Source organism: Mesoplodon mirus, assembly GCF_964341445.2.
Source record: "Mesoplodon mirus genome assembly, chromosome: 4".
Taxonomy (NCBI): domain Eukaryota; kingdom Metazoa; phylum Chordata; class Mammalia; order Artiodactyla; family Ziphiidae; genus Mesoplodon; species Mesoplodon mirus.
The window spans coordinates 148,673,097-148,696,878 of record NC_138979.1 but is presented as its reverse complement, the minus strand read 5'-3'; the positions used below and the strand labels follow the sequence as shown (position 1 = coordinate 148,696,878).

The following is a 23,782-nucleotide window of genomic DNA, read 5'->3' as shown; positions in this document are numbered from 1 at the left end:
GGAAGAGGGCCGTTGAACTTGCTCTCACTGGATGAGAAATAAGCAATTACTATGTCTAGCTGCTAGGAGTTGGAGGGTTACTCTGTGGCAGCAATACTTAGCAGTCATTACCCTGACTCAGAATGAAAGTTGTGGTTAGGAAGAGATAGGCCACATTCATTTAAGTGACATACACAATGTGATGCCAACCTTTGCTCTCAGGAAGTTGCTGTGAGTCAAGACTTTTATCCATTCTGCTCAAAGCTTATTTTAATTACATGTGGGGATGGGACAAATCCTTCTAGACAAGAAAAATCCCTTTTGTTACAAAATGTATTTATTTCAGCCAGATAAAATTCTCCAACTGCATACATGGGTACATATTATAAGGTCCTTCTTTGATACATGTCCTGCTTACAAGAGCCGTTTCTAATTATTAAAAGGCATACCAAACAAACATCTTTGTCTCTTAAAATATAATTTAAATAAATTGCTAAGGTATAAGCCGTAAGTCTGGTCATGGATGCGAGCGGAGTGCGATTCTTCAGTGATGAGTCCATAGCAATATTGGCACACTGCCCCCACGATGAGATTCCACAAGTCAGCGAGCACCTGAGCTCACCTGCTGATTGACCTGCCGATTATGTGGATAGTTGCTCTTGGGGCATCGAGCTGCCTTCTGTGAAAAAAGTTATGTGCAAAGTATGACGTAGGCAACGTGGAGAGGCCTTTCACAGAATGCAAACGCCATTCACGCAACTTAAGGATGAAAGCTTGGTGAAAGCAAATCTGTTGTTTACACTGCTGGGTATTGTGGCCCCGTCTCACTGGGCACTCAATAAATATCTATTAAATGAAAGTAAGGATAAAAGAATAAGCTGTAGCAGTTGCCTTGGTGCTCATCTGTTGTCAGGATGGGGCTTTAAGTTATGAGCTTTATGGACACACTTTTTTGTTCAGAGTAAACTGTTCTATTTGGAAGCCATCCCTTTCCTTCTCTTCAAGTTCTTCATTAGCATTTACAGACTTCTTGCAGAAGTCTGCCAGTATTCGGGGCTCGTTGGCTTACAGAAGAGCCCGACACTCCATACAAAGTCTTGGTTTGTCCCTTGAAGTAAAACGCCTGATGGGCTCAGAAGTTCTAGGATCTGATTTATTCTTCACACCTTTTCTCCTTTTGGCTCCTGTTAATATCCCAAACCCCAAGTAGCCATGGAAACTCAGAGGCTGAGCAGTGTATTTCTTCATGAAATCTCATTTCAGTATCAACTGTTTCCAGGACCGTGGCTCCCTCAGGACTTGAAACACTGTAGTTGATCTCTTGACGTTCCGTCCTTCACAGAGTTCTCCACCTGCTCCCCGAAGGTAAGGTTCTTGTTCTAAGGCTGATGCTGAGGAGTTCCCCACAAAGGAAATTCCTGGAAAATCTCTGTTCCCCTTTTGATTCTCATACCATCTCTCCCATTCCCCATAAGGCTATGGATGCAATTCTGGAGAGACAAAGGAAAAGTTTCTAAACTCATCCTGGTTAATCATAGGAAGATGTCCCTCATCAATTGGAGTTAAAACTGGTTCTTCCTTTATGAAGTCGGGGTCAAAATTACTGACGTCTTCTCGGGATTTCTGTCAGAAAGGAAACAAGGAAAATTTCAGATTCTATGCACTTGAGGTTTAGTCATCTTCCATGGGACTTAGCCCATTTCAGTGAGTTCGGAGGACTGCCCTGCAACTCTCGCGGTAGTCACAGTTATGACAATTGGTTAAACAGTGCTTTATGCTAATTCTACTGAATTGTGTGTTACTAGGGCATTTGGTAACTGCCAATTCACTAACCCCGCAAAAATCTTGCTGAGCAGGCCAGCCTTAGGTTGGGAAACGAAAAAATTAATTTGCTCACCTGACCCAGCCAGCTGGTTCACCCTCCCCATTTCACTGAGGTACCACTTCTCAGCAGGCCTAATGGAGAGGCACATAAACCAACAGAAGTAGAGCAAATTCACGCTTGCCCCACCTCCTGTTTTACGAAGGTCTATATGCTTGAAGAGATTTTCTTGAAAGACTTCTTGGAAATGTTGAGTTTAGGGAACAAATGCCTATCACTTTACTCAATGGCCAGATTCATTCTGCCCTGCTGGCAAAGCTTTCCCTCCTCCCAGAGGGGCTGGCAGGGGGATGTCCATTAAAGGAAGTGGCTTTGTCTCTGTGTCTCAACCTAGCAGGCCATTACAGATTAAGCTAATGACGCTTGGAAATGTGTATTTTACATCTTCATAAACTAATGCTGGAGAGATCATTTTTACCATTGCGAGACCTCCTACTTCTCTTCCTTGAGTCAATGATATTTTTCTCTCTGCCTTTGAGCACGCCTCGTCCCCCTAACTCTGGATGTACTGCCAGCCCAGCTTCTCTGCCTTCCCATTGTGGTTCTCTTGACCCACCCATGAGAAAGAGCTTAGCTCTCAGACTGAGAGCTGGACCACCCTCAGGAATGCCACCCCACTCAGCTGCCTCACTTCCTAGTGAGGTGCTCCTGGTCAAAGAGGACTCGGCCTCTTCTGCCCTGAGCCCTGTGCTGTAGTAGCTGTTACAGACCTGAGCTCTCCAAGCCAGGGAGCCAGGCTTAGGGCTTTGAGGAGCATTTCATGGCCTCTCTACTTTCTTGGGGGCTTGGGAAAAGGCACCCTGACTAAGGAGCATAAGGAAATCAGCTAGGAACAATGAATTTCTCAACCAAACACTTTTGGGGAAACCTGGAAAGTTTCAAGGCCTCTTAGACCCCAGGAACTTTTAAATTAAGAGAGGATGGGGCCAGGGCAAGCAAGAGGTTAAAAAGTTTTTGAGAAGTAACCCTGGCACACAGAGAGACGTTGCCTCAGGGGCAAGGAGCCCAGCCTCCTCCTGGGTGAAGTGCCTTGCAAAGCGTCAGGCTGAACTTCCAGTCTGATCATTCCCCAGTGGACCACCTGGCTGCTCAGTGAAACACTGAGACATTTTAAGCAAGAAGAAGGTCTACTAAGGTGGTCTTGGACACTTACAATTCTGGGTCTGAAAGGTGGTTCTACTTGGCGATGGTTCAGCTGGGTCCAGTCGATCTCCTTAAAGAAAGGATGTCTCAGGATGGCATGCTCGCCACCCTGACTCGGGCTGCCCAAGCGCATAGTGGGGTTCTTGGTCATGAACTGAGAGGGAGAGAAAGAGAGTCAATCATTCAATCCTAGACAATAAGTATGTCACAAGACGGTAGGCATTCGCTCTGGCAGAAGAACCGATGTGAGGCTTTCTGGCTGATCTGGCTTAACCGGCTGAATTTTCCCATCACAGGCGGCACAGCCACCATGAATCATCCCGTAAAGGCGCAATTTTCCTTTACACATGAGGCGCAAATTGCTCATGTGTATTTATGGCCTTCCCCACTTCCATTTCAGACATGGCAACTAAAATAAAACCGAGGGGCCCGGTTTTCTTTCCTGTAAATACCATGTATATTTTTTTTCCTCTTTAAAGAAAAGAAATGCTTTATAAAATAGTGTGCTTTTCTCCAGCACTGCAGTTGTGGACAGCCGGCATCTTATGAATGGGGCTACTTTTCAGAACAGCTGTGCCATTCTTCTGAGAGACCCAACCAGCCGGCCAGGATTCCCACTCTCTGACAAGACCACAGAGAGAAGAATGAGAGTCATTTTTCTGAAGAGCTGTGTGAAGAAGCCGCAAGGGTGAAAACCTTAAAGTTCTGTGTTCGGGCTCCAGGAAAAACAAAGTTGGCCACTTTTATTATGCAACAAAGATATCACAGTTTTGAGTGAAAAGTTTTTTTTCTTTGAGATGCTCCCTTCTCTCCTGCCTGCCCCTCCATTTTGAAATGTTTCATGACTCAGTCTCATGCCACATAGTCCAAAATTTAAAAGCACTGCCATACGTTCAAGGAATGTGTGTATATAAATCCCCTGTATTTATATCAATTGGGCAACTTCCTCGTGGCTGAGCTCCTATCAAGATGTTTTGGGCTAACCCTCCTTTCACAGAGTGGTCAGTAAAGGCATTCTGATCGTATCCTGACCAAAGACCAGTATAGGATAATTCACTTTTCATGGCCAGAATGTCATTTTCAATTTTAAAGACACATAAGCCAATTTCCCATTATCAAAAGAAAACTGCCTTGGATAAAAACTTTTTAAAAACTTAAATCAAGTTATCTTTAAATGGATTTATAACAGTCCCCAAGCACCCCTTTCCAAGTCTGATTTATGAACACAAAAGTAATGGTGTGTTCATAGAAATGGCTTTGGAGTGGAATTTACACAGTATTTTGGAAAAAATCTTTGAAGGTGCACCCAAGAAAGGGTAGGGTTGGGAGGTGAGCAGCCCTGCCATGTCAGGTGTCCAAAGCTGCAAAACCTTCTGGATCGCTTCAGGTGAACGGGATCAGGTGGAGGATGGAGGCTGCCGAAATCCCTAAGCAAATCTGACAGGACAGACCTCATAAAATGCTAAAAAAGCTTCCAAGGGGAGCTAGTAAAAACTAAAGACACGGATGGGGTTTAATGGTTTCTCCTCTTTCCTAGAGACAAGGAATGAAAGGCCTGGTGGTGCTGAATTTGGACGTGGAACTCGAAAGTCAAAGCAGCTTTCAGAGCTCCACGGCAGTTAGCACTCTGGGCACGCACGGTGATCAGCGTAGACTTAGGAAATATATCTCATAAACAACTCTGTTCTGACAGAGCTAGGAGCTCATGCTGCGTGGGCTCTCCCCAGATAAGTCTGTGCAACTCAGAAAGGCAGGGGAAAGTAAATACACAAAAGAAATGAGTAGGTTCTCTCCTTAGGAAAGTCAATGGGATACAATCCCTGATGGAATAGCCATGTCTGTTCTAAGAGCCAATTAACAAAAAACAAACAATGCTGCAAAAAACTCAAGCTACAAGGACAGCAGAACAGACCCAGATGGCTTGTGGGAAACTCCCAGGCCTGCCAACGGTGCGAGCAGAGGACACCTTGTGAATGTGTGAGTACAACTTGTTCTTCTGGGCCAGAGGAACAGTGTGGGGCTCTTGATGCCAGGGTGGAAGAAGCCCTGGTGTCTGAACAACTTTGCCCATTTTTCCCTGCCCCGGCGCAGAAGCCAGCCTCCCAAGGGGCACTGTGGAAAAGCACTGCCCGAGGAACAGGAGACCAAATCGTGGCTGCGCTCCTCTGTAAACTTCATCCCTGGGAATGGAGTCAGGCAGAATAACCCTTTCACTAGCTTATGCTTAGAATTCTGGTAAATCCTTTCGAATAATCAAGCAGTTTTGTTTTAACTTTGGCTGTATCTAAAGGGCTCAAGATATCCATTCTCCACATTAAAAAAAAGTTCAATTTACAAAGGTTTGCAGGTGTCTATGCAAGGCAGTGCACTAGGCCTCATAGGGGGTGGGTACACGGATGACAAGGACAGTGTCTCCCCCCATGAAGGAGCTGATCCAGAGAAGGGGCAAAGGCAAGCACACTTTATCTGTAACACAGCTGGACGAAAGGGAGAGAGAGACAGCCACGTGCAGCGAGAGCTTCGGAGAGAGACTGGGAAAATCGCATTGGGGGCTGGTGGTGAGAGGGCAGGCGATGGCCTCCCAGAAGAGGTGACAGTTGATGACATGAGGCAGATCCATAGAATTAACAGAGCCAGGAAGGAAGAGCGCAGTCACGCCCGAGAATGCAGTTGGCACGGCTGTAGGTAAGCACCGGCCACGTTGGGGAGGGAGCCTGTAGGGTGGTAGGGCTGGCGTGAAAGGACGGCCGAGGAACCGTGGGGCAGCCAGTAGGACCCGACAAAAGCGTACGAAGAGGTGAATGACGAGAGCTGCCCTGTGATTCAGGGATGACTCTAGCCACGATGGGATGGATAAATCCCTAATGGAGGGGTAAGAGATTTGTGGGTAGGGGGCTGACTAGTTAGGAGGCTGAGACGACAACCGAGCAGACACGACAAGTCTGGAAACTAGATTTTCTGGTTAGTGGAAAGGAAAAGAGGGGAGCAGGTCCTGGAGGGCTTGTGGAAGAAAAATGAGCACATTCCACACTGCCTGGAGCTGGGAGAAAGGGGCAGGAGGACAGCCAGGTCCCAGGGTCCTCTCCGGCTGTTGAGGGACGGAAAAGGATAGCAAAAGAGAAACTGATTATTGTTGGGAGTATTAGTGTTAATAGAAGTATCGTAGTAGTAGCGGTAGTAACTTTTGTCAAAGGGATGAAAACAAAAACATCTACCATTTCTCAAGGTCTTACAGATCTGGGAGGTTGGTGAGCTCAGCTTTGCATCTGAGATGCGCAAACATCCCCCAGGAGCTGACGAGCCCTGTAAGCCTGGGGTGCAGGCCAGGGTGAGAGGTCTGACACCCAGGGCCATCACCGTTTGGTGAGAAAGAGCTGATGCTGGAAGGGCAGGTTGAGGTGCAGGGAAGGCAGAGGTGGAGGGAGAGAGAATAGAACTGAGAGCAGCTCCAGGCCACAGACATTTTATTTGGCCCATATAGAGTGTTTTTAAAATAATTTTAACTACTTGTCAAACATTTAAAAAGTAGCAAATGTCACATCGCACACACGAAAGTCAAGTTTTCCAAAATCCCTTGGAAGATGGAATATTCTGGAACATTGGACTTGCAATTCTTCTTGGTGAAAATGACCTGGAGTTGAGCAGTGGCTGCCTGAGGCAGGTGACCCCCTGGTCCCACCACTCCCCTCGGCCTCATACCTGGCTGGCTCCCCCCGCATGCCTGAGCCCTGGCTCTGAGCCCTGGCATAGGGTGGAAAGAAGGCCGGGGTGGCAGCAGGAGCTCGTGAGAAAGCCGGAGCAGGATGAAGGCCATGGAACAGAAACCAGTGCAGGGACCATTCCGGGCAGGAGGAGGGGCGATCGGTGGTGCTGGGCGGGGAGGGTTGTAGCTCCTCTATGACTAACCCCTCCCCCCTCCAAAGATGCAGAGGTGGGAAGTTCAGGGAACACTGAACATCAGTTCCAGGCCTGGAATCTTTCACAGTACATGTCGGTGGAGGGGTATGGGGTTGGGGGCAGGAGGGGTTCACTGCCCTAGGCCAGGCCCAGGACTCGCCTTAAACACCGTGTTCCTGCTGCTGTGATGGTGACAGCACGATCCCGTTGCAGAAAACTTCCTCTGTTTGCTTATGTCCCTACTGGGACCCGAATGCCAAACAAGTTAACAACCATGGCGTTTACAGCCACCGCTCAGCTGTGTCTAAGGTCATACTGAAAACTTGCCTCACCTCAACTGACCTTCTCCCCGACTGTGGTCCCAACGGGGAAGTCAGCCAAAGAGGAAAATAAAGTGACTCCATGGAAGATTCTGGACGCATATACTAAAGGAAGCAGAATGGCTGCTAGGGTCAATGAAAGCACGTTATAAGCCGCAAAGAGGGAGGAGGCCAGGGTGGAAAATGTGATTCCACCCCGAATGTAAGTCTCCAGCTAACTGGAGAGCAGGGGCAAGAATGTGTGGACTCGTTTCATATTCCCCTTCCTCCTGTGGCCCTCGTGAAAGTGGAATTTCTCTAGAGGATCCTGAAGGAATCAGAAGCACACCTGCCCAGAGAATGAGAAACAACAGTTCCTTCAAGGCTGCAGAGAAGGCATGACCACAGGGGAAAGCAGTCAGCCAGGCACCTTCCTGAAGAAACATAAGCAATGTAGGCCAGGTCTGTACAGGAATGTCCTGCAAAGCCTCCTGCCAGCCAGGGACGGATTATAAAGGATGTAAGAGCTCCTCTGCTATGGAGGGCCCAGAGGGGAGCTGGTTAGGCTCTGCAGCTTCACGGCTGTGTTTGGAGGCCAGTTCTCCCACTGGTGAGCTGTGTGACTCTGGACAAATGTATTAACTTCCCTGGACCTCAGATTCCTCAACTATAAAATGGAGATTTTTCTGTATATCCTAATATTATAATGAGTAAATGAAAGAATCAGTGTAAAATACCTGGCACAAGGGCAAGCCTTCAACCAATGCTAGTGAGTTTCAGCAAGCATCTTGTTAAACCACTTGGAGAGCCATCCTGTCCTACCTAAAGACAGGGGCATGGACTGAAAAGCCTCTGAGAGATGAACATCTGAGGTGAGCCTGAGCCCCGAGGCTTATCTGGCTCTGTCTGTCTCTCTCTCTCATACTTTGCAGCCCGGAAAAGGGAACAAGGTCTGTTTCTGCCTTCATAGTCCCAGACTCCAACAGGGGGGTGGTAGTGATCGTCTCAGGAAAAACAATTTTTCTGACAGCAAAGATTTCTAAAGACAATCGAAAATAAGAATACAGATGATACGCGGGTTTTAACGTGCAGTTGTATCTGCTTTCACAGCAGAAGGGAAGTGCTGAATGCAGGGTGAAGGGTGCACTGGAGCACTTTCCTATAATTCTGAGGTCAGCTATAGCACTTGCCGTGTCTTGTGGGCTCTGCTACACCTGAGGCGGCTTTGGTTTTGAGTTTTCAGATGTTCCAGAGGATAGAGTTCAAACTCACCCCGTGTTAACAATGTGTCTAGAGATAACAGGGTCCAAATGTACTCTGAAACTCATTCAAATGTAGGCAATGACTAAAATTGTATTTCCTTTCAAAATCTGATTTCATAGGAAGAGGACTAGTTATATAAATAGGGCAATTAATCTAATGAGATTTTCTTCCAGGAGAGAGAGAACACTGTATTTTCTACTTAACAGATGGATTTGGCTGTTGGGCAAACAAAAGGACCTTTTCCTTTCATTCAACTTCGGACCAAAGGGCAGAGAGTTAGCAGATAGTGCTGGCTAGCATGCCATAGGACATCCCCATCAGTATTCCAGGGAGATGCTCCTAGTTAGGAAGAAGGAATTTTATGACTCTACAGAGAGTCCTGAGGAGGGAGTGCAGAGAAAGAACACAGGACACAGAACAGAGTATGGTTCACGGCCATGAAGGCCACCCTGGGGTAGATAAAATGCATGCTTGTGTATGTTGCAGCCTCCTGTGTCTCTGTGTTTTGCCACTATCACCGGTAGAGTCTGACCTCGTTATGAAGACTAGTCAGCAACCTTCTCCTCTCATACCCCTTCCTGCCAGCTGCGGTGGTGGGCATACAGCTGACAACCACCTGTGCCAGCCATATTTCTCCAAAGAAGACATAAAAATAGCCAAGAGGCACGTGAAAAGATGTTCAACACTGCTAATTATTAGAGAAATGCAAATCAAAACTACAATGAGTTATCACCTCACACCAGTCAGAATGGCCATCATCAGAAAATCTACAAACAACAAATGCTGGAAAGGGTGTGGAGAAAAGGGAACCCTCTTGCACTGTTGGTGGGAATGTAAATGGGTGCAGCCACTATGGAGAACAGTATGGAGGTTCCTTAAAAAGCTAAAAATAGAACTACCATATGACCCAATTCCACTACTGGGCATCTACCCTGAGAAAACCATAATTTGAGAAGATACATGCACCCTAATGTTCATTGCAGCACTGTTCACAATAGCCAGCTCATGGAAGCAACCTAAATATCCATCGACAGAGGAATGGATAAAGAAGATGGAATATTACTCAGCCATAAAAAAGAACAAAATAATGCCATTAGCAGCAACATGGATGGACCTAGAGATTGTCATACTGAGTAAAGTAAGCCAGACAAAGACAAATATCATATGATATTGCTTATATGTGGAATCTAAAAAAATGGTAGAAATGAACTTATTTACAAAACAGAAATAGACTCACAGATGTAAAAAACTAACTTATGGTTACCAGGGGGGAAAGGGAGGGAGGGATAAATTGGGAGATTGGGATTGTCATATACACACTATTATATATAAAATAGATAACTAATAAGGACCTACTGTATAGCATAGGGAACTCTACTCAATACTCTGTAATGACCTATATGGGAAAAGAATCTAAAAAAGAGTGGATATATGTATATGTATAACTGATTAACTTTGCCGTACACCTAAAACTAACATAACATTGTAAATCAACTATACTCCAATAAAAATTTAAAAAAAAAGGGGAAACTGAGGAACAGACCTATCTGGAACCTGCCCCAGGCCACACAGTTTGGGAGCAGTGGAGCCGAGATTTGAAGCCGGGCCTATCTAACAGTAGAAGCCTTTGCCCTCAGTCACTATGCTAAACCTCCTTTTGAGGTTTACCAATCTTCTCATTTGGATCCTGGATGAAAGAGCAGCGACAGGTCAGGAGCAATCCTGGGGTGATGCTCAGGACCTCACCTGGATAAGAATGCACAGCACCATGTGTGCTTACTTATGTTGTACTTCCTTTGCTGGCCCACAAGCTATTCTGCTTTCTCTGACTCTATGGAGGGAGAAGTGATGGAGATGTACACCCAGAGCAGGTGCTAAGAGAAGGGAGAGAAAAGGAATAGTCTTGAACCCAAGGAATCCTGCATTCTGACCACCTGGTTTTATTTCCAACAACTGGGGTCTTCATATTGGAGAAGAAAAGACAGATGACACTGTTGATAGTTTCAAATAATGGAAGTGCTGTTGGCCAGAAGAGGCGGTTCTAAATGGGAGAAATAAGTATGGGGAGTGGAAGTTAAAGGAGTGTATGTAAGGCTGTCATAAGGAAAATTAAAACAAAAATTTCTAATACTCAATGCCATTAAGTGAGGGAAGGCGCTTCCCTGGGAGGAGCAGGACTGTCTTACTGGAGACACTGGAAGAACCACCTGAATGACCCATCTGTCGTCAGGTGGGAGGGGAGAGCAATGTCCTCCAGGGTCTATGCCTACATCAAGAGTCTACAGTCTTATCCTTTCTTCTCTATTTGGAATTAGAAAAAAAATTGAAGATAACTGTACCTCCCTCAGCTGAAGATGCCATGTTTTCCTTGGGTCTGAAGTGGACTTGCTTTATAAAAATGAAATAAAACATGTTTAAGCTGATCTCCAGGAGCTAGTTACTGAAGGAGTGGGCAGGTGAGTATGTAAGTATATTTGAACACACTAATGGATCAATGTCTTACCTGAGCCACATCAGAATGTTCTGTGAGATATCTCCAGAGACAGTCTACAGTGCACTTTATTCCCTCCTAATGAAAACAAATACAAAAATGCCCTGTATTGTTTCTCTTTCTGCACTGGGGCAGGAATAGTGCTAAAATCTGTTGCAGGTTTGTTGGCTATATTTTCCATCCTGTCTCTGATTAGAATCCAGCAGCCCTTACATGGGCATATACTTATTCCTTATCAATGCTCTTAACACGCTGCCTTGCCTGTGTTTTATACTCATTATAGCCTCCCCTGAAACCCAAGCCATCTCAGTAGCTTCACTAAGGTCATGTGATAACACTGGTTAAAAAAAGGTAAAGATCAGAGATGAGTCTCAGAGACAGAAGCCCAAGGTCGGGCCCTTGTGCCAATGCCAGTGTTGTTGGCCAAGATGGTTTTATTCCTGGCAAACCAGTCCCGAGCATCTCTGACTAATGGTGAGGGTTTCACTGCTCTCCAATACCTCCCAAGTGTTGAAGGAAAAGGAAGCTCACCTGATAGCTGTGATCCCCCAAAGTGCAGCTATTGAAAGGAAGCAAGTGCTAAAGAAGGATCCCCCAGAGGCATACTACACAATGTCTTTATTTCCTCCTGATGAAGCCCAGGCCAACACCCTTCTTTATCCTGGATACACATTATCTTGGGTGTCCAAACCAAACCTAACCACCACCTGCTAAAAGTTAACGCTCTTTGATCACTGGAAGGAACAAATGAAAGAAAACAAAGTGTGCTACTTAGAGTTTTTAAGTGTGTTCCTTAGAGTTTTTCCAACTTAAAACAAAAAGCTCTTCTGACCCGCAGACATCAGTTAGCAGACCCCTACGTAGAAAATATTTCCATGCTCATTTTACAAAACCTGACATCTTTATGCTCCTGTCTGAGATATGAAGATTAAAGAGTCATGTGGTATTAATACTTCATTTAAAAAAAAAAGCCTTCACACTGCTAGCCACAGATTAAATGTAAGTTTCCTAAGAACAGAGGTCCTCAACAATCTAAAATGGGGGAAGGAAGTTGAGAATAGTAACTTTAATAAAATGATAAAGAATGGCAAAAATGAAGCCTCTAGGAAGATCAGTATATTTCTGTTTTCTGCCAACACTAGCCTGGCCTATCTGTGAATAAATGGTCCATTTCTGAAGGTGTTAGTTTCAGTAAGAAGCCTGAAGCTCCATTTCCTCATATGGGAACTCCAGTCCCGGCAAAGGACAGGGGCTGCCAGGCTTCATGTTAACCATCCTCTTTTTAAAGGACCTTTTAGTAACTTACTTTTGGATTTTCCCCGTAACACTATTTGAAACATTGGCTCTAATGATGGAGAGCTGGGTCCTCTGCATGACCCTGGTCCCGGTTTTCCCTCCACTTCCTCAGCCTCCTCCTGGCTGACCACCTTTGGCTTCTGCCTTGAGCATTCCAATCTGTGCCAGGAGGGCAGTAGGAAATGCAGAGGATCAAGCTCAGTGCCGCTCTGGTCAACTGCCTGGTAACAGATGTGAGACACACTCAGGGCTAAAAGAGGATCCCAATTACTTGTGGTTCCTTCTCTGTACACAGAGGCAAACGAGACTCCTGCAGACAATGCACAGAGGGTGAAGTCTGATAGGTGTGATGACAGATAAGCCCACATGCAAACACACAGTTTAATTTCTGTAAAGCTTAGGAGCGAACGCATGCTATGATCTCCTTCTGAGGCCAAGTTTACAATGCCTCCCAGACTGACAAAGGTGACTCAGGAGAGTGCATCCAACTCCTTTCGGCACTTATTTAACCTGGCCACCTGTGTGAGCCCGGAGAAAAGGGCGTTGACCTCACCCAAGTCAGCACTGGCGCCTTGTGATCTCTCACCGGAGATGATTTAGCACAAAGGAATGCTCACCTCAGAGACAGAGGGCATCACCTTCCTAAGCTCTGGGGACCCACGAGGACTCCCTCAAGTCTTTCTGGAGCTGATGAGGCCAAAGCTCAGCGCGACCGCAGAAGCTCTAAGCAAACTACACATTTTCGTCTGTGTCACGATTATTCACATTTTGGGATAATTCAGTGCCAGTTTAGGAAACTCGGTAACATGGTGGCCAACAGAAAACATGTATTTATACCAAAACCAAGTAAAAAAAAAAAAAAACCATTAAAAAATCATCTTTAAGGTCAGCAATCTAGAAAGTCTAGGTCTGTTTTTCACACAAGAGTGTGTATCTTTATTTATCTTTCTTGTGCTACCTTCTGTGGATGTTCCCAGTTTTTACAACCTGTTCTCTGAGGGGGGAGGGGAGGATGGTTTTGCTTTTGGAACATGCACATTCCATGTGTGTGTTTAACACACACACACACCTTCACAGCGAAGATGAGACGTGAGAGACAAAAGGGCAAGCAAGAAAAACAGTCTTCCGCTGTACATTTTGGGGTGAATACTATGGTTATTTTCAGTTGTCAGGATCACTGGTTAATGACTTGGGAATTTTTTTCAAGTAGAAAACTGGGCTAAAAGCTGTGTGCTCCCCCTCCCCTCCTCCTGCGACTGTGCTCCGTGGGGAGTGTTCTCACACGCCAGTTCTCAGCTCTCTATCCACGCTCATGTGAAATTTGGGAGGACTTTTGAGTTTTGGGTGTATGGCTACCCAATCTTGGGGGTGGGGGTAAAGATGATGGGAAGGGTGAGGGGAGGAAAGTAACGCTGGGTTAGGAGTTACACTGGGTAAGATGTTGGTGCCCATCCTGTCCAATCCCTCACTCTCCTTAAACGACAGATAAGAACACCCCTCACCCCGAATTCAGGGGACTCACTGACTTCATACCATACGAAGCCCCCAGGTCTTGAACATCTATGGCTCTCTAGTGTTATATAAATGGGCATCCAAACAGCTTCTACAGACATGGAATAATAATAATACCTTCTATTTAAAAAGGTAAGAAGGCATTCAGAAAGCATTTCCTTCTGAAGGGAAGAAACAAAAGGGCAAGTAAAATATCCAGCAGACACCAATTCCAGGAACAGTGCTGACCTTACGTTCCAAAGAAAGGATCATCAGGAAATCTCAGGAAGCCAAGTAGAGATGACCCACCATGCTGATTCGGTGGTGAGAACGGATGTGAAGGGCTGGCTCGGAGATCTTGGCTTTCCTGCCTCTCTGGTGGGGAAGGATCACACACAGAGGCAAGGGCAGCAGCATGGGTAGAGCTCACCAATGGGTGCTTTCTCCTTCTCTGTTTATTTGTTAAAAATCTTTCTTTGGGGTGCACTCAGGTACTCAACTTGGGGGTTGGGGAGTGGAGAGAGGTAAATTAGGAGTTTGGGATTAACAGATACACACTACTGTATATAAAATAGAAAAATAGGGGCTTCCCTGGTGGCGCAGTGGTTGAGAATCTGCCTGCTAATGCAGGGGACACAGGTTCGAGCCCTGGTCTGGGAGGATCCCACATGCTGCGGAGCAACTAGGCCCGTGAGCCACAACTACTGAGCCTGCGCGCCTGGAGCCTGTGCTCCGCAAAAAGAGAGGCCACGAAAGTGAGAGGCCCGCGCACCGCGATGAAGAGTGGCCCCCGCTTGCCACAACTAGAGAAAGCCCTCGCACAGAAACGAAGACGCAACACAGCAAAAATAAATAAATCAATAAACTCCTACCCCCAACATCTTTTTTTAAAAAAAAAAAAGAAAAATAACAGGACCTACTGTATAGCACAAGGAATTATAGTCAATATCTTGTAATAATGGAAAAGAATCTGAAAAAGAATATATATATATATAATATATATATAACTGAATCACTTTGCTGTACACCTGAAACGAACATAACATTGTAAATCAACTACAATTTTAAAAAGGTATAAGAAAAAAATGCTTAATTGGAAAAAAAAAAGGCTCCTGGGAAAAACAGAAATACAGCTCTCTCCAAAATAAACACAGCCTCATGTACAATTCAGTGCTTAATAATCTTGATGATGTTGGTGGATTGTTCAAAGGGAGGATGAAGATAATGACACCTCTCAGCGGGCTGTAAACTTACTACTCATAACTTAACGATACTAATAACTTACTCCTGTATTGTGCATACCACTTTGAAAATGCTTTCATGGGTGCTACCTCACGTGAAGTGGGTACTGTAGGTGTTATCATCATTGCGTTACAGAGGTAAAGACTGGAAAGCAGTGGCAGGAGTAGAATGAGGTCTTGTGATCCTCAGACCAGTGTGTGCTCCTTCCATTCTACTGTGTGAGGCTGGTTCACCTCTCAGCCTCAGCTTCACCTACCAACCAGGGAGTTAGACAAAGTGTTTTTAAAGATCCTCCATCTCTGAAATTCTGTGTTTATGTTTCTAATAGTCACCAAGCTCCATGACAAATGATTACAATCCAAAACAGCATGCACGACTTCCTAACAGTTTTGGGGACTATGTAAGACACTACCCAGTGGAGTCAACATTAGGAACTTTTTTTTAATTGAAATATTCTTGATTTACAATGTTATATCAGTTTCAGGTATACAACATAGTGATCCAAAATTTTAATAGATTATACTCCATTTATAGTTATTATAAAATATTGGCTATATTCCCTGTGTTGTATAATCTATTCTTATAGCTTGCTTATTTTATACATAGTAGTTTATACCTCTTAATCCTCTACCCCTGTCTTGCCCCCTTCCCTCTCCCCACTGGTAACCACTAGTTTGTTCTCTATATCTGAGTCTGTTTCTTTTTTGTTATATTCACTAGTTTGTTTTATTTTTTAGATTCCACATATAAGTGATATCATACAATATCTGTCTTTCTCTAACTTATTTCCCTAAGCATGATACCCTCTAGGTTCATAACATTAGGAACTCTTGAAGTCACCAAGCTCCCAGAATCACAGGTGGTCACAAAATCCTTGGAAAAGGCCTGAAGTCTATATTTTTCAAGAAAGCAGTGTACCTTACCTTGATCTGGAATTACACAACAAAATGAAAGCTTGTTCAGGGTCCTTAAAAACATTTCAACTTACCTACCTCCTAACAGATACTTCCCCAAGCTCTCGGTTTTCCGGCCGAGGACCATTTGCTCCTGAATCTGGCTAGAACTACTCAAAAGCTATTGTAAGCATCAGTTTCTGGGGAAATCACACTGTAAAACCACTGGCCTATTTCACCACAAGCAAAACTAGCAGATGAGCTGCAGATTGAGATGTTTACACAACCTGAAGTCATTCCTTCCTGACCTCCTCGCTGAATCTTCTTCCACTGTCACCCTTTCAATACTGGTGTCCCCAGGCCCTGTCCTCCTTTGACTCTTCACCCTCTCCCCCAGTCCATGCCTTCTCCCCTGTTCTCCCTACCACGCTACAGTGGTCATCTCCGACCTCTCTCCTGAGCTCCAGACCTATGTGGCCAACTGCAAGGAACAGACCACTTTCTGAATGTCTTCCCAACCCCTCAGAGGTCCCATTTCCTAAACTCATCTTTCCCAGCCCCTACCCTGCACCTAACACACCAGCGGCGGAAGTGGTGACTGCAGCTGTTTGAACACGCAGGCTGCCTCTCCCCTCCGAGGCTTTGCACAAGTTACTCCCTCTGTCTAGAATACCCTTCTCCCCCTTGTCAACCCTACTGAACCCTTATTTGTTCCTCAGCACCCAGCCTACATGCCGCTTCCTCTGCCTTGTCCTTATGTCACTTCCCTGCCCTTGACCCCAGAGAGAGTTTTGATCATTCCTCCTCGGCAGCCAGCTAAGTATCCATTTACGTGTCCTCATTCCTACTAGGCTGTGAGCAACAGAAGACGATGTGTCTTTTCATCTTTGCTTCCCGGCACTTAGCGCAGGCCAAGCCAAGGGAAGGCATCTGACAAATATTTGCCAAATGGAACTAGACAGGGATCCTAATTCCCTAATGTATCAGTTTCTCCTTCTACGGTCACAGGCTCATCTCAGGTCAGAAGAGAAAGATTCAAATGCACAATCTTTAAATAACACTAACATTGTTATCATAAATGTTATATCTTACTTTATGGGAAGTTAAATAGGTGGCAGATTCTTGCTCTGTGGGTATTAAGTACACAGGACCCTGGTAGCTTCCTCCAGTGGCTCATGCTTCTAGGACAAGTGGAAAGAATCACATCAGGGAGTAATCTGGGTGCTAAAATGTGGGGCCCTAAGGGTACAGGACACTTACTAATGAGACGTAGAAGAAAAATGGGGAAAGGCCAGGTGTAGCTAGCTTAGAACCCTGGACTGGGAGTCAGGAAAAGCTGGATTCTGATCCCAGGGTTTTTTCCTTACTGTGGTGTAATATACAGAACAAAATATTTATCTTCTTAACCATTTTTAAGTGTACAGTTCAGTGGGATTAAGTCTATTCACACTGTTGTACAACCATCACCACCATCCACCTACAGAACTTCTTTCATCTTCCCAAACTGAAATTCTACATCCCTTAAACCCTAGCTCTCCACCCACCCACGCCGTCAGCCCTCGGCAACCACCATTTTGCTTTGTCTCTATGAATGACTATTCTAGGTACCTCCTGTTAGTGGAATCATACATTTGTCCCTTTGTATTTGGCTTATTTCATTAAGCATAATTCATTCAAGGTTAATCCGGGTTATAACGTGCATCAGAATTTCCTTCCTTTGTAAGGCTGACTAACACATTTTGCTTATCCATTCATCTATTGCTGGACACTTGGGTTGCTTCCACCTTTTAGATATTGTGAATAATGCTATGAACATTGATGTACAAATATGTTTGAGCCCCTGCTTTCAATTCTTTGGGATATACAACCAGAAATAGAATTGCTAGGTCCTATGGTACTTCTATGTTTAATTTTCTGAGGAACTGCCTGCTATATTACTTTCCGCCTGCATAATTTTACATTCCCATGAGAGTTGCTCAAGGGTTCTAATCTATTTGTTTGTTTTAAGTAATGTGCTGAATGGCCTTTGGTGAGTCACAATTTCTCTGGACCTCAGTTTCCTCATCTATTAGATGAAGGAATTTTAATGGACAATCTCTTAGGTTTCTTCTAGCAATTAAAAAAAACTGTATTGGTCTAATTGAATCAAGTTGCAATTACAGCCAGAAAGCAGTTTAAATGGTTTCCTAATACAATAAATAGAGTCATAATTTTTCAGAGAAAAGGGCAAAGGATCGAAAAATACACCCAGGGCTTCCCTGGTGGCACAGCGGTTAAGAGTCCGCCTGCCAATGGAGGGGACACGGGCTCGAGCCCTGGTCCAGGAAGATCCCACATGCCACGGAGCAACTAAGCCCATGCGCCACAACTACTGAGCCTGCGCTCTAGAGCCGGTGAGCCTCAACTACGGAGCCCACATGCCTAGAGCCCGTGCTCCACAAGAGAAGCCACCGCAATGAGAAGCCCATGCACTGCAACTAAGACTAGTCCCCGCTCGCCGCAACTAGAGAAAGCCCGCACGCAGCAACGAAGACTCAACGCAGCCAATAAATAAATAAATTTAAAAATAAAAAAATAATAAAAATGCAGCCAGCTCTCACTGACGACAGTGGTGGCTGCTTCCTGAGCACCTACTCTGTGCTCAGCACTGCTCCAGCTATCCTCCATGCATTATCTCAGACCCTGAGGGTACAGATGTGGAAACAGAAGAGTGGCAAAATTGCGCCACCTTCCCGAGGTCCCACAACCAGCAGGTGAAAGAGCCAACATCTGCCCTCGGACAGCACTGCTCTGGAGGAGGTTCCTCACCACCGCGCCCTGACGCTTCCCTCCTGGGTGCTTCGCCCCAAGTCTTGAGCGCTCTTCAGTGTTTTCTTTCTTTTCTTTGATCACACTTCTGTTTAAATGTCTCAGTCCTCTGCCGAGAACAGCTGAATTTCCTCAGCTACAGCATTGAAGCTTCTTATTTTTAGGTCTGGAGGCTGTAATGTACAAAACTGTCTCAGAAATCCTCTTGGGGACTGTTTTTTAGTAATTTGCTCTGACACCTTTTCCAGTGTTTTCCAGAAAATCACTTTTAAGGTACACTCCTTGAAGGAGGAAGCAAAAGAATGCTTACTGTGTTCCTGTGTGGTGTACATGTATGAATTCACTGAATCTGGACAGTAACCCTATGACATGGATTTTATTATCTCAATTTTATAAGATTTTATGAGCAAGGACACGGAGATTCAGAGAGGTGTGTTAGCTCATCAAGGTCACTCAGCCAGAATGTAACAGAGCTGGGAGATAAGACCGCCACGGGGTGAAACCCAAGCTCCTTCCTAGGGGGAGACTCCCGGCAGAACACAGAGAGCCACTTAGGAAAATCAGTGCTCGGCCAGTGACGCACCATGACCCGCTACCGTGACCCGCTGAGCTGCCAGCATCAGAAAGGGGCCAAGATAAAGGGAAGTGAAGAGGTTCACAGCTTCCCAGAAGGAAGGAGAGGGAACAACTCAGTCTACACGGAAGAGGAGATTCTCTTTAGGCACCAGAGGCTCTGTTTTCTCCCAGAACGAAGATTGTGGAGGGAGGATATTCCTGGATAACATATATCCTGGTTACCAAAAATATTTCTATATACATCAAAGGTATAGTTTAAAGTAATTGGGGGAGGGATAAATTAGGAGCTTGGGATTAACATACACACACTACTACATATAAAATAGATAAACAACAAGAACCTACTGGATAGCACAGGGAACTCTCCTCAGTACCCTGCAATAACCTATATGGGAAAAGAATCTGAAAAAGAATGAATACATGTACATAGATAACTGAATTACTTTGCTGTACACCTGAAACTAACACAACATTTAAAATCAACTATACTCCAATAAAAGTAAAAAAAAAAAGTAATTGGATTTATCTGGCTAAGGAGAAACCATCTTAATAGTTCCATATGATCTTAACATTGCTTAGTGCCTGTTCTAGGTTTTACAGAGATTGAGTTAAAAGGGGTGAGATCTAGGTCCCAGATTTAGTCAGGAAGAATTCTCTTAAGAGGATTCTAAATGCCAGAAAGAGGTTGAGGACTCCTAAAAATTGGAAATAAAAAAATTGAGAGAAGCAGATGTGGGTTAACGTTCAACTCAAACGATGATGTGGTCTCTAAAGACCACCGTAGAGAATTCTCAGGGACAATCATGTCATCAGCCCCAGGACACAGTGATCTGTATACAAAATGTCCTTAAAATGACACTAATTATATGACTGGAGATTTCTTTTTTTTTTTTTTAAGATTTTTTATTTTTTGATGTGGACCATTTTTAAACCATTCAATAAGACTTTACTGAATTTGTTACAATGTTGCTTTTGTTTTATGCTTTGGGTTTTTGGCCATGAGGCATGTGGGATCTTAGCTCCCTGACGAGGGATCAAACACACACCCCCTGCATTGGAAGGTGAAGTCTTAACCACTGGACCACCAGGGAAGTCCCTATGACTGGCAATTTCTAAAGAGAGACAAGTCTTTCACCAGCATGGCTAATATTTCCCAAATTTAGTTTTTTTGTCTCAAATCACTGGAAAGGATATGATTTGGGCAAAGTAATTCTTATCCCTTAGACACTATCCAGGAGAGAATGGATTGTTCTGATTTTTCCCTATTTGAAGAATATTCATCTTTATTCCTCCTATGCATTTAGTGGGAAATAATACATGGTTTTCTAATACAGAACTGACCCAAATTATATGTTATTCTCTCATTACATGTTACTTTCTTATTTTCAACATACAGCATCAAATCCACTTTCTTCCACACTTGAAAATAAGGCTTCCAGAACAATGCCTTAAATGCATGAATGAAAGGCTTTTTCAATGTGATATTCTACACTGCACCTGAATCCTGGGCCTGGCACCTGACTTGCACAAGGATAACATGGAAGCAAATAAGATCTTGCACAACTTTGGAAAACCTCTCTTCTTCTCTCCCAGCACTCCGGGAAAGGCCCCTTCATCCTTCGGTGCTGCCGACAGAAACACAATCCATATCGAAACAACTGGGAGTGCTGTTCACATGACCCAACGGCCTTATGTGTCCTGACTGGATGAAGCCGGCGCATCACTTCACCTACACTGAAGCCACAAGTGCTAGAAATACTTGATATATGGCAAACAATGCTATCAACTGCTCATGCATCGGCTCCAAAATAACTATTGCATAAGAGAAAAAAAACAGCCTGAGAAAACTCTGCTTCTTTGATTCTACAGATTAAAACACACATTTCAGTTAGAGCTGGTAGCTTACTTGTAGGTGGTATTAAAAACAAACAAACAAACCCAAAGCCCAAGAAGCACACTCAGCAAGCTGGTTTGCAATAGTTCAAAAGCTGGCTGAGAGTACCACACTTACAGATTTCAGGATCCCTGTGGCATCTTCATGCAGCCATGTAGGGTAGACCACTTCATCATTCAGTATGGCTTCAAAGAGGTCATCTTCGTTCTCTGCCTCAAAGGGTGCGTGGCCACAGAGCATCTCGTAGAGCAGGACGCCCATTGCCCACCAATCCACTGCGGGCCCGTAGAGCATCTCCTGGAGGATCTGTGCATAGGGGTAATGTGAGAAGAACTTTGTGCATCTGATGAACAAATGCATCATTAATGACTAACAAAAATGATGGATTAGGAGATGAAGTAAAACAAGGGAGTTTCCTGTGTTGGCATACGTTTCATTCCATCTCTAGAGAGTGGTCTGTTTTCCCTGGGGTCAATTCAGAGGCCTTGTCATCCAGGTGATCAAACATCTATGGCCTGCTTAGGCCAAAGTAATAGTATATGCAGATCCAAACCAGAAAGGGTTTTGGAACTATATCTGTGGGCTCACTCACTCCTATGGGAAAGATTCAAGAGCTTGTCTTTATTTCTGCTAAATGGGGCTGCGGTCAAAGCACTGAGTAGAGGCAAAGAAAAAAATTAAATAGCTGTGCCTGGAACGTACTTTGTCCTCATTCAGGGCTAAACCCTAAAGCAACTGCAAAGTTGACAAAACTTTTGGACTCAAATTTGTACTGGGAGGAACCAAGGACATTTTCAGCCATCCTTCACCCAATGAGCCACAAAGGAGTCTGGAGGCGTCAACTTTCAATGCCGCCCACCAAGCTGCAGCACATAAATGCAGCCTGTGTGGCTTTTCTGACGGGGCTGCTAGAGAGCCTGGATTGCCAAAGCTGCTCAAGCAGCGAGCACACTCACCTCTGGAGCAATGTAGTCGGGTGTGCCGCAGAAGGTGGCCGTGGTGACCCCGTTACAGATCCCCTCCTTGCACATTCCAAAGTCTGCCAGTTTACAGTGACCCTCGTGGTCCAAAAGTACATTGTCCAGTTTCAGATCTCTGCAAGAAACAAAAAGCAGCATGTGGTGAGGCAGCCAGGCCCCACACCCTCCACCTGGCTGAGCTGGGTCACAGGATGGGAGATCATGCAGCCGGGAGAGCTTTCTGCACACACTCTTCAAAGGGCACACAGGTCTTTGTGTTATCTGGAGAAGAAATTTAGATCTGCTCTTGACATTTGCCTCGTGGCTCCTAGACGATGGTTCCATCTGAATGGGCCAATAACCACATATCAAAACACAGGCTGCCCATTAGAAACTGAGAAGGTGACTTCCAGGCTTCCCACTTACCTTAAGCCCATGAGACATCTACCCACCCGCCCCCCGTTCTCTGGCATCTATCTCTGCCCACTGGACTTCACTCGGTGAACATTCCGGGGCAAGTGGCCACTGTGTGACACAGACTGTGACAGGCATCAAGAGTACAGACGATCCTTCTTCCTAAGGAACTCACAGTATAACGGGGAGCCAGATATTTGTTGGACTGTGAGCTCCATGGAGGAGGGACCAGGTGGGTTTGGTTCACCACTGTGCCTAGCATAGTGCACTCAATAAATATTTGTTCAAAATATATACATATAGGGCTTCCCTGGTGGCGCAGTGGTTGAGAGTCCGCCTGCCGATGCAGGGGACACCGGTTCGTGCCCCGGTCCGGGAAGATCCCACATGCCGCGGAGCGGCTGGGCCTGTGAGCCATGGCCGCTGAGCCTGCGCGTCCGGAGCCTGTGCTCCGCAACGGGAGAGGCCACAACAGTGAGAGGCCTGCGTACCGCAAAAAATAAATAAATAAATAAATAAATAAATATATATATATATATATACATATATATGTGTGTGTATAGAGATACATACACATGCACACACACACACACACACACACATGGGGGAGGGAGGAGAGGAGAATGAGAAGGGGGTTGGGGCGGGAGACAGAACCAACTGTTGTATATTACAAGTGGTACAAAGGAAGTATGAACCGAGTGCTGTGAGAGAAACACAGGAAGGAACAATTCATTCCTTCTAGTGGGAGGACAGAGGGACATTTCCACAGTAGCAACAGACATTGAGCTGGGTCCTAAAACATGAGTCAGCGTTTTCCAGACAGGGAAGGGGTGTGAGAAGGTCGCTGTGGGCAGGTGGACAGGGCTATTGCCTGGAGCAGACGCAGAGGTGTGAGGTGCAGGTGGGCGCAGGAACCCCACGTGGTGTAGTAAGGATGGAGAGGGGGCTCGCATGGGAGCACGGGGGCCATCAAAATGCCAGGGCTAGAAGGCAAAGTTAGGTCCAAACTGTGAAGTGTCCTGAATGCCACACTAAGGAATTCTGATATTTAGATATTAGGCAAAAGTGACCCACTGAAGCTCTCTAATTAAGATTTCCAGCTGATGAGAAAAGATCAGCTAGAGGCAGCTGAAGCAGTCCGGGGAAGAGATGACCTGAATGAGGACGGTGACAGATGGAATGAAAACCAGGCGGTCAGTCAGCAGTGCTTTGGTGAAAACACAATTAGTATCAAGGCTCGATGACCATTTGGAGG

The 23,782-nt window shown here is 45.2% G+C and overlaps 1 protein-coding gene across 1 annotated transcript in view; it reads right to left on the bottom strand.

Annotated features, from left to right (window-relative positions):
• Positions 1 to 301: 301 nt before the first annotated feature.
• PRKCH (protein kinase C eta) overlaps positions 302 to 23,782 on the bottom strand; it is a 224,957-nt gene continuing 201,476 nt past the window's right edge. Inside the window, exons 11-14 of the mRNA XM_082617453.1 lie at positions 22,111 to 22,249; positions 21,272 to 21,460; positions 3,015 to 3,158; positions 302 to 1,602 (exon numbers count right to left, since the gene is read on the bottom strand). Coding sequence (XP_082473579.1) covers positions 1,456 to 1,602; positions 3,015 to 3,158; positions 21,272 to 21,460; positions 22,111 to 22,249 — 619 coding nt within the window. The 3' untranslated portion in view covers positions 302 to 1,455. The remainder of the gene's footprint in view (positions 1,603 to 3,014; positions 3,159 to 21,271; positions 21,461 to 22,110; positions 22,250 to 23,782) is intronic.